General features: G+C 43.8%; 1 protein-coding gene across 1 annotated transcript; it reads left to right on the top strand.

Annotated features, from left to right (window-relative positions):
* Positions 1 to 61: 61 nt before the first annotated feature.
* prkar1aa (protein kinase, cAMP-dependent, regulatory, type I, alpha (tissue specific extinguisher 1) a) lies at positions 62 to 11,661 on the top strand. Its single transcript, XM_048245189.1, has 11 exons — positions 62 to 184; positions 3,263 to 3,450; positions 4,051 to 4,218; positions 6,857 to 6,948; positions 7,069 to 7,130; positions 7,224 to 7,270; positions 7,746 to 7,904; positions 8,421 to 8,481; positions 8,835 to 8,956; positions 9,231 to 9,312; positions 9,510 to 11,661. Exons 2-11 carry the CDS (start codon positions 3,277 to 3,279, stop codon positions 9,680 to 9,682), a joined length of 1,140 nt encoding a protein of 379 aa, XP_048101146.1. The 5' UTR covers positions 62 to 184; positions 3,263 to 3,276; the 3' UTR covers positions 9,683 to 11,661.
* Positions 11,662 to 11,794: the final 133 nt, after the last annotated feature.

The raw sequence follows: 11,794 nt of genomic DNA, 5'->3' as shown, positions 1-11,794 counted from the left end.
CCTTTAAGGTAGTTAGGGGTTACAGATTCGTCAGATCGAGGCGCATTGACGTCAATGAGTGTTTGTGATTGGCCATAACCTTTTCCGGTGGGGCATCCGTCCAAGGACTGAGAAAAGAGACGTTAGCTAACAAATTGTTCGTGACAGTGACGAAAGAACGTTTCTTCTTGAAAATATATTTCAGGTAAGAGTTGCACAGCATTGTTTTCATCGATATATTATTTTTTTCAGAAGCGAGGGACACATTCTGTAATGAAATATGTCGTTCGTGCTTCTGGGTTGTTATGATAATGTGAGTTAGCAGTGCTATGATGTTAGCAGCTAGCAAGTCTCCTAAAATGGCGTTATGAGAAGTCCTGTGGCCCAAATTATAACGTTAACCAAACTAGCGGAAAAGGTAGGGTATTTTGCATTTCAACAATGTGTTATGGGAAAATCTTAAGTTAACCCCATAATTCGATAGCATTCTCGTTTGATGCTGTATTCGTGCCGTGTGCTCTTAACAGTGCTTGCAGTCACTCAACATGTAATAGTTAACGTTACGGTTACGGAGGAAGCGTTCATGCTTTCTTCACAGGAACAGCGTGCTTGCATACGTGCGAGTGGCTCTAATGTAGATCTGATGTTAGATTGAGTTGCAAAATGTATTAGATGGGATGGACTGTTATATGTGTGAATATACCGTCTAAAGCACATATTTTCCTTGTACAGTTGCACAGCTTCGTGGGTTGGCAAGTAAGTTAAGGTCAGTTAACTGGATAGATTACCTTAACGTTAGATAAAATATAACCTAAAGTTAGCGTTAGCTGTCAGTGCAGGCGTGAAACAGTAATTTACTTTGTCAATGGCACTTAAGTGTAGACCTGAAGCCTCAGTGCTCAGTCGGTGTTAAGCTTATATTTCGTTGTTTATCTAGAGATTTTGCATTTCCTAAACTGATAAGTGGGTGTCTTGTAAACTTTTAACTTTAATGGACAATGGCCTCTTTGTCAGCCCGACTATCAAAGCAAGTTTGGTCTTTTGCTATCATTTTCATCACTGTTTCGCTGTCATCATCTTCCCTCTGAGCTATATCACGTGGTGTTCAGTAATGGAAAAATAACGGGACAGCATGAGGAATCACACTACAGCACTCCACCTGCCTTCATGTGACTGCTAGTTTATGTCTTGCAAGTTGGGTTAAGTGGATTATCCTTGCAGCTTGATTTAGGTTTCCCATTTATCTATTATGTTAGGTAATATTGCTAGAATTCGGCCATGTCTTTGAAATGCCTGTCTACCCTCATCTGTTGCGTTGCAAATTTACAATCAAAACAATCACCTTTCACCCATTTTACTTCCCAATTGTCGTCACAATGAGTTGTTACCTGCCTCCACAGCTATCACAACATTTAAAAGTAAAACCAGGGTAACAGGTCTGTCATCCCAAATGGTATGACCAACAGTACCATTATTGTTGTATGTTGTACAGTATTTTAGGATTAGACCTTGATGGTTCTTGAGAAAAGAGGGTATTCAAGCAAATATCTTTGCACTTTTCCAATCTCAGAGCAACTTACTAGACCTCTGCTCAGTCATCAGATTTAATTGTACTTGACTTATCTGCAGTCATTGAGATGGTGAACCACAACACCCTCTCTACATTATCTGAGCTCGGAATTTCTGGGAAAGCTCTTGTTGCATCCTATCCTAAAAGGACGTTCATTCAGTGTGTCTTGGCAAGGACAGGTATCGAAGTCTCACAACCACAGGTGTCAGATCATTCGTTCCCACAGATTTGCCTATCACTTTTATGCAGATGTTACTCAGCTTTACTGGTCTTCCCACCTGATGATCACTTTTGATGATTGGCTATTTCTCTGAGCATGTAGCCTCAAAGCACAAAGCAAGTCATAGGTTGGTTTATCCTATACAATATTCGGAAAATCAGACCTTATCTACTCTAACATAATATGCCACACCAGTGTTCCCAAACGGTTTTCTCTCACGGCACACTGTTTACAATTAGAGAATGTCATGGCAAACCATGATATTTAGCATACAAATGCCACAACATAAGTTTGTTGCTCCCCGCTGAAAAACAAAACAAAACCTCATAACGCATAATGTCGGGAGGCTATTTGTGAACCCGTAGCTCAAGCATTATTGCAGTCTACTGTTTGTCTGGCCCCGCTTTGAGTTTAAGTAATACAGTTTTTGTCAATGCCTTTCGGCTATACAACATGCTATACATCGGACAACTTTTTGCTACTTCTGATGTGTTTGAGGTGTGATTGGCTGTTAGTTGCATGCAAATGTAACATTCCTTGACAAACATTATTTGATTAAGAAAGATGGATGAATTGAATTCAATCTGTGAAACGTTATCCAGATTGAAAACAGTTTGGTTCAGAAACAGTTTCATGAAATGTGATTACAAAAGCCTAGGAATTTTCGAGCAAATTGTTAATGAATCATCATGGATTTTTTCCTTGTGGCACACCTGCTCAGCCTTCACGGCACTCCACCACTCTGGCCTATAGGACGCTTACTGGATCTGCTATCTTGCACCTTGCTATCTTCATAATGTTTGTGGTTATTGATATTATTCCATTAAATTCTATTACTAATATTGGCATTTTTATTTAGGCTATATGACCTTATTTTAAACAGTTAATTGTAATGTTATTGAAATGTTTATTGATGTCATTGGTGTCAGTTCACTTTGGACAACGGGATCTGCTAAGAACTATGACCTAACCGAAGCGTCATCACTCCTCTTGGTGGATGGCAAATAGCCTAGTTTATAATGCTTTTCTAGTTTAGCATAGATAACTGTATTGCATACACACTTAAATGTTTTGATCATGTGTTTTTAAGTGAATTGTTATTTTAACATTTTCCTTATTTTCTGTATTTTTAAGCTGGATGGTTAAGTCTTTCACTGTCCACTTGCCTTAAAGGTGCTGTAAGCAATGTTATGCAGTTTCTAAGCTAAACATTTTTTGTCACATACAGCAAACATCACCTCACCGTCCGCTAGCTGCCTGTGCCCTGAATACAAAACGGCAACTCAAACAACTTGGACCATAAAAACATAACAAACTGTTCCAGCCAATAACCGACGAGATGCGTGTTTAGGACAGTTTCAATTGAACGGGAGGGAGGGGGAGGGAGTAGCGAGCTAGCTAGCTCTCTGTTTTGTTTGAATGTCAACAGAAGTGACCTTACCCAACATCGCTTAGAGCGCCTTTAATATGTCTGTGCTCCCCACCCCCTTTAGATCAAGAGATCGGGATGGCGTCCGGCAGTTCGAGCAGCGAGGAGGAGAGGAGCCTACGTGAGTGTGAGCTCTACGTGCAGAAGCATAACATCCAGCAGCTGCTGAAGGACTGCATCGTGCAGCTGTGCACCTCCAGGCCCGACAGGCCAATGGCTTTTCTCAAAGAGTACTTCGAGCGGCTAGAAAAGGTCCGTTCATGTCGCCTTGTGTTTGTGTGTGAATTCTCTAGAATTTAGGTCTTCTGTGTGAAGCTTGGATGTATGATAAGTACATATGGATGGATGGATGGATAGATAGATGGCTGTTAGCTATTAAGTTTGGAAGCGTTACATACAATCTGCAATGGCTCTTTAAGATATGTCATGGAGAGTGGCGCTGTTTGGTTTGTCTGTCAGCCAACATAATTTTTTGCAAAAAAATACAGACAACACGACTAAATGAGATATGAAGATATGAATCCAACCATAAGGCAGTGGACCAGCAGCATATTACATTGTGTGTGTGTGTCCCCTTTTGTAGATATCTCTGGTTGTGTTTAGAGTGCTGGGATATTCTTGGTTACTTTCTTTGTTTCTATGTTAGGTACTGTTTGCATATTATAGGATTGTCATGTCAAGATGGTAATGGATATCTAGCTAGCAGATGGAATGGAACAACATAGTCAGAAGATTGATAGTAATAACAGAAGGATAATTCGCTCTTCTTTCAGCTGGTTCACCTTCTCTCTGCAACTTTCTCTTTTCTCTCTGTGCATGTCTATCTTTCTCTCTCTGTTGTTGCCACTCCAGGAGGAGGTGAAACAGCAGCTGAGTCAGCAGAAGTCCAGCTCACGGTCGGACTCCCGCGAGGATGAGATCTCTCCTCCGATGAACCCCGTGGTCAAGGGCCGGCGGCGGCGTGGAGCCATCAGCGCAGAGGTCTACACCGAGGAGGACGCCGCCTCCTACGTCAGAAAGGTAACTCCTGTCCTCTCTCTCTCTCACACGCACACACACACACACACACACCACCAGGAGGGGCCTTCCCTCCCTCGTCCAGAAAGGTAACTCCTGTCCTCTCTCTCTCACACACACACACACACACACACACACACACGAGGAGGACGCCGCCTCCTACGTCAGAAAGGTAACTCCTGTCCTCTCTCTCTCACACACACACACACACACACACACACACACACGAGGAGGACGCCGCCTCCTACGTCAGAAAGGTAACTCTCATGTCCTCTCTCTCTCACACACACACACACACACACACACCGAAGAGGAGGACGCCGCCTCCTACGTCAGAAAGGTAACTTATGTCCTCTCTCATGTCCTCTCTCATGTCCTCTCTCATGTCCTCTCTCTCACACACACACACACACACACACACACACACACACACACCGAGGAGGACGCCGCCTCCTACGTCAGAAAGGTAACTCTCATGTCCTCTCTCTCACACACACACACACACACACACACACACACACACACCGAGGAGGACGCCGCCTCCTACGTCAGAAAGGTAACTTTCATGTCCTCTCTCCCACACACACACACACACACACACACACACACACACACACACACCGAGGAGGACGCCACCTCCTACGTCAGAAAGGTAACTTTCATGTCCTCTCTCTCCCACACACACACACACACACACACACACACCGAGGAGGAGGCCAGCCTTACTCGCCAGAAAGGTAACTTATGTCCTCCCTCATGTCCTCTCTCACACACACACACACACACACTGAAGAGGACGCCGCCTCAATGTCAGAAGGTAACTTTCTATCTCCCACACACACACACACACACTGAAGGGGGCGAGGACCTCCCTCAGTCAGAAAGGTAACTTTCATGTCCCTCTCTCACACACACACACACACGAAGAGGGAGCGCCTCCCCTCCGCCAGAAAGGAAACTTTCATGTCCTCTCTCTCACACACACACACACACACACACACACAGAGGACGCCGCCTCCTACGTCAGAAAGGTAACTCTCATGTCCTCTCTCTCCCACACACACACACACACACACACACCGAGGAGGACGCCGCCTCCTACGTCAGAAAGGTATCTTTCATGTCCTCTCTCTCACACACACACACACACACACACACACACACACAGGAGGGACGCCAGCCTCACGCCAAAGGTAACTTTCATGTCCTCTCTCTCACACACACACACACACACACACACACACACACACACACACACACACACCGAGGAGGACGCCACCTCCTACGTCAGAAAGGTAACTTTCATGTCCTCTCTCCACACACACACACACACACACACACACACACCGAGGAGGACGCCGCCTCCTACGTCAGAAAGGTAACTTATGTCCTCTCTGTCCTCCTCTCCTCACACACACACACACACACAGGGAAGAGGACGCCAGCCTTCCTACGATCAGAAGGTAACTTTTCATGTCCTCTCTCTCCCCACACACACACACACACACACACACCGAAGAGGACGCCGCCTCCTACGTCAGAAAGGTAACTTTCATGTCCTCTCTCTCACACACACACACACACACCGAAGAGGACGCCGCCTCCTACGTCAGAAAGGTAACTCTCATGTCCTCTCTCTCCCACACACATACACATACACACACACCAAGGAGGGCCTTGGCCTCCTACGTCAGAAAAGGTAACTCTATGTCTCTCTCTCCCACACACATACATACACACACACACCGAGGGAGGGGCCTTGCTTCCTCCTCATCAGAAAGGGTAACTCATGTCCTCTCTCACACACACTCACACACACACACACACACACACACACACACACACACACACACACACACCGAGGAGGACGCCGCCTCCTACGTCAGAAAGGTAACTCTCATGTCCTCTCTCATGTCCTCTCTCACACACACACCGAGGAGGATGCCGCCTCCTACGTCAGAAAGGTAACTCTCATGTCCTCTCTCACTCTCTCAAACACACATATACACACACGCACACTGAGGAGGACGCCACCTCCTACGTCAGAAAGGTAACTCCTGTCCTCTCTCTCTCACTTACACACACACACACACACACACACACACACACACACACACCGAGGAGGACACCGCTCCCATGTCAGAGAGGTAACTCTCCTATCTTCTCTCTCTCTCTCTCACACATAGGTGCCTATTTATGTTTCACACAATTAAATGCCCAATACCAACGCCCACACAGATCCTTTCTCCACTGTTTAAGACATGAGGGTCAGCTTAAGGACCCAAAGTTCAGCTCTAACAGTAGTGTCTGGACAGGTTTTTCCTTTAATCAGCTTTTGTCCTTATTGGATTATAGGTTAAAAGACTTACTTTACAGGAAGAGTGTAAATAGAGTTGCAGTCTCTGAAAAATTACCTTATTGGAATTAAAAGTTTGAAAAGCTTTTTGAAAAGTTTGCTGCAGCTCCAAAAATGTAACGCTTCCTAAATGGATGAGCAATCTGGTGGAGACACTTAATGTCTGCTATTACCGTCTTGAGTCTGAAAGCAAATAGATATGTTTGTATTTATGTTTATGGTATTTGGTAGACGCTTTTCTCCAAAGCTAATAGATATGAATGTGTTGTGCACCTCCTCTTGTAGGTTATCCCTAAAGACTACAAAACAATGGCTGCCTTGGCTAAGGCCATTGAGAAGAATGTGCTCTTTGCCCACCTTGATGACAATGAAAGAAGGTGACTGCTGTGTTATCTTCTCTTAAAGACACCTCTGGCAGAGATTGATAATGAATACCATTAGGATAAATGGCTTTCAGTTTCTTTTTTTGACCAAGGAAATCTTTTTTATTTTCACAGCGACATTTTTGATGCCATGTTCTCCGTCACCTACATTGCTGGAGAAACAGTCATTCAACAAGGTGGGAGTGCAAGGCTGCTGTTTGAGCAATGCGTTTGACAGATTTGTCCTAAAGATTTGAATTGGGACTCACAGAGACAACTTGTCTTTACAGGTGATGAGGGGGATAACTTCTATGTTATTGATCAAGGTGAAATGGACGTGAGTACAAACAAATCAAAGCAGAAGTGAATATGCAAAACAATGTTCCCATATTATGTCAGTATGTTTGTTTGTAGATGCTACATGTTGTGTGTTCATGCTTTGGTTCTTTCCCTGGGCAACTGGGCTTTTAGCGTTGCTTAGAGCCTGCATCAATAAGGCATAAGCACTTGCTAGCGAAGCCTACTTGTTGCACACAAAGGCTGCTTTGTTGGTGATTTTGTGTTTGCAGCTTTGGTTCAGTGCTGTTGTTATAGTTGTTGTAGTAGTATCCCATGTCATGTTGTGTAATGTTAAGGCTCGGCTGTTGATTGGCCACTGTGGAAAATCCCTTACCTGTAGCATAAGGAACCTGACACCACTCCTGTGCATATTTGAAATTACCATCAATGAATTGTGTATTTTGCATTAAAACACATAAGTAGTTACGTTGACTTAGTTTAAATGATGAGTGTGTGCGCGCGTGTGTTTTCAGGTGTATGTGAATAATGAGTGGGTCACCAGCATTGGCGAGGGCGGCAGTTTTGGTGAGCTGGCGCTCATCTATGGCACCCCCAGGGCGGCCACAGTCAGAGCCAAGTCCAACGCGAAACTGTGGGGCATCGACAGAGACAGCTACAGGAGAATACTCATGGTAAGATGGCCACAGAGGAATCTTTTGTCTAATGCGGCTATAGGGGAGGGTAATGCTCATCGTTGGACAGCTATAGGGGAGGGTAATGCTCATCGTTGGACAGCTATAGGGGAATAACACGACTACAGGAGTAAATTCATAGTAAAACGGCTACATGAGAACACCACAGCAGGATGCATGTGGTGATGTTTGATGAGGAGTAATTGTTATCAGGAATGGTACACAGGACGTTCTTTACAGTATGGGAATCCTCATTGTAGGGCAGCCATAACAGTATGTTTGTGATTGAAAAAAGGGTATATTAGATTAATATAGCTGAGTAGTTGTTGCAAAGGTTCTTAATGCTTTGAAGGCTGTTGACACAGAGATTAGCAGCAGAACTTCACAGTAATGTACGGTCAGCCCCCACATAGGCTGTGCGAGATCTGCAGTGTCCTGACTTTTTGGGTCTTCTATCGGTGAGTGAGAATGAGTGGCCATGTTTTATGTTTTAAATCTTGTTCCTTCCTCTCACAGGGCAGCACTTTGAGGAAGAGGAAGATGTATGAGGAGTTCCTGAGCAAAGTATCAATCCTTGGTGGGTAAATGTTCTGTAGTTATTTGATTTTGAGTCAATTGGAGATTTCTCTGTGTGAAGGGATCTATCGATCTATTACGCTCATTGCAGTGTGTTAATTGACAATGAATGCATGCATAGTTGTACTGCATTAATAACACAGTCAAGTGTTCATCAATTTCATCAACATCAATTTTCCGATATATTTTTTAAATTTCTTCCCCGAAATATATATATATATATATATATATATATATATATATATATATATATATATATATATATATATATATATATATATATATATATATATATTGTGATGATGAGCTCCATCTAGTGGTGACTGATGGTACTGTATGTCTCTCCTCTTGCAGAGTCTCTGGATAAGTGGGAGCGTCTTACGGTGGCCGACGCTCTGGAGACAGTGCAGTTTGAGGACGGACAGAAGATTGTTGTGCAGGGAGAGCCTGGGGACGAGTTCTTCATTATCCTGGAGGTGCGGCCACTCTCGTCTGATTTCTCTCTTACTGTCTCATTCACTCTGCATCCCCCACTTCCTCTCATTCTTCTCCTCTATTCCTCTCCCTGCATGTCTCTCCCCCCACTGTTGCAATGTCTACCACAGCAGCCAAGTCAATGGGGGCTGTAATTGATGACGGTCTGCAAAAGTGTTGCATGAGTTCTCCCAATAGACTTAGACGGTTAGTACTGTGCATATTAGACAATATGACGTGACGCGTGACGTTCCTCGCTCCTTTATGTGTACCCAGGGAACAGCTGCTGTGCTTCAGAGGCGGTCAGAGAATGAGGAGTTTGTGGAGGTCGGAAGACTGGGGCCCTCCGACTACTTTGGTGAGTGTTTGATGTGTTCATCCTCTTGTTGGCTGACACTCAACACTGATTTCCAGTAATTGTATTGTATTTACATAAAAGAAAAGCAGAATTCCTTGACATTTTACACACAAACCAATAGGAATGTGCTGTATTAACATGTTTGCCAGGCACCGCCTGGCAAACATGAACCATATTAAACCATTTTTTTTCCTCAGGTGAAATCGCTCTGTTGATGAACCGCCCGCGCGCTGCCACCGTGGTCTCCCGTGGACCGCTGAAGTGTGTGAAGCTGGACCGTCCGCGTTTCGAGAGAGTGCTCGGCCCCTGCTCAGATATACTGAAGAGGAACATCCAACAGTACAACAGCTTTGTCTCCCTGTCCGTCTGAACCTGAAGCTGCCCCTGCCCTCCGTAACACACCCCCACCCCCCATTCCTAGTTTGATCCCCTGTGCCACAGGGTCCACCAATGCAAATCTGCTTTATTTTCTTACTTCTGGAATATGTTCCAACACCCATGTGCCCACATGTGTCGTTTCTTCTTTAGTGTCTCTCTCTCTCTCTCTCTCTCTCTCTCTCTCTTGCTCTCTTCTCTTTATTTTTTTATTTTCTTCTTTTTGGTAATCTGCTTTCATGTTGCATCGTCACTTCTCCATGTGGCAGTTTGTTAGGACGTCTCTTTTATAGGGCCGTCTGTCAGTCCCGTTGTGCCAGAGATGTTTTTTAAACACACGAGAATATTGTGTGTGCTGTCTTGAGAGGTAAATCAAACACCTTACTTCCTAAAGCATTTCCTTAAAAAGGCACCCTGCTCTGGGGCTCATTGACAACAGAGAAGGAACCGTCCCCTTCCGCTAAACAGATACGAAGTTCTGAGTTCAATTTAAACTGTATTTTTCTGAATATTATTTAAATTTTTTGGATTCTGTCTCGTATTTTACGACTTTGAGTACGTTAGGTAAGCCAAAGGCAAGTTGCTGTCTTGTTTTCTGTGTTCAGTTTGTAAACCTATAGCTAATGGAAGGGTACTAAAGTCATATGCACCATTCTGAATCATGGTGTTTATGTTTTTGCTTTTTAATTGTTCTAGTTGCACATATACAGCATATATAAAATGAATCTATATACATATTAGATGCAAAATGACCATAACCATATTTTTTGCACAGTTTGTTATATAAATATATATAAATATGAATATACATCTGTAGATATATATGGAAAAACTATTTCTATGCGCCTGCTGTTTTTTTATTTTTTGCTTTTGGTTTCATTATTTCTTTTAGTAGGTTTGGTGAGTCTCGCTGGATCCATCAATTGTCCCATCGCCGTTCATTTTAGTAGTAACATTAAAATCCCATTGTCCCTAGCAGTGACCTCAGGCCAGATCTGACAGTCTCTACCCCACGTCCTGAAAGATGTTTTCTCCTCACTCAGAAAGTATGTGCATCATTGTTTCATACGTAGTTTCTTTCTCCACGGCGCAGGCCAGTCCCAAATAAGTGCCAAATACCGGGTGATGGTCTTCGTTCCACAGCAGAGGAAGAGGGAAGGGTCTACGCTCCAGTGCTGCTGTTGGTTCTGCCACAGTAGTTTGCGATGGGGGTCTGCCATGTCCGCTGCTGTAAATAAACGTGGGTGTTCTGACATGGATTGGTGTGTTTGTGAGGTATTCAATGAGAGCGTGCCATTTGGACAGAAGTTAAATTGGCCTTTTGCCAAGTCCAAGGCAAAACACCCTACCCAAAATCCCCCAAAGTGTATTAGTTGTTTTTGCACCCTCAAACAGTGTTAACGTCTGGTTATCTTTGTGGGAGGAAGTTGCTGAGAATGATGTCATCAGCTGTGTGACCCTGGCTGCCTGGGCTGAGGTGTCGCTCCCCAAGTCTTAAGAGAATTACAGTATTGATCAGGTTCCTGTTACATCCATCTGAGCGCGTGAGAGTTTGCGTGTGTTGCCACTGGTTCTGGTCCGATGTATGGGTCAGCATGTCTATATACCGTGCAGTGGCTCGGGGCGTTAAAGGATTGTGTCACTGAATGTTCGAAACGTAGGTCCTGGCTCCAGGGCATACGGTAACATACATGTCTTGTGTTATATGGTGTAGTAGTTAGTGCACAGTGCCATAAGAAATTGTTGCTTCCCTCTCTTTCCCTCTGTTATTGATTTCCTTCTGTTTCTGTCGCTGATCATAGTGAGTGATGTTTAGGAAGCATGCCACACATGCCTCAGTCACACCTGAAAAGATGTGTTCAGTGGTCCTAATTCCTTTGGCTTTTTACACGTTTTTACCTGTACTTTTATTTAATTAATTTTACATTTTTATTTTTTTTAGAACTTACAAGCTCTAAAGCATTTCCTAATTATCCCCCATGTTGGGAAAAACTGGTTTTCTCCAGACCTATAACAATCATACACGAGTATGGCTTTTGTTTTGATGTCATGGTTAAATTATTGTGTTGCAAATCTTTCAAAACATTGAGAGTTCTTTTTTTCCATA

This window comes from Alosa alosa, chromosome 6, assembly GCF_017589495.1.
Source record: "Alosa alosa isolate M-15738 ecotype Scorff River chromosome 6, AALO_Geno_1.1, whole genome shotgun sequence".
NCBI classification, from domain to species: domain Eukaryota; kingdom Metazoa; phylum Chordata; class Actinopteri; order Clupeiformes; family Clupeidae; genus Alosa; species Alosa alosa.
The sequence above is the reverse complement of the archived record's forward strand: the minus strand, read 5'-3'. Positions and strand labels throughout refer to the sequence as shown.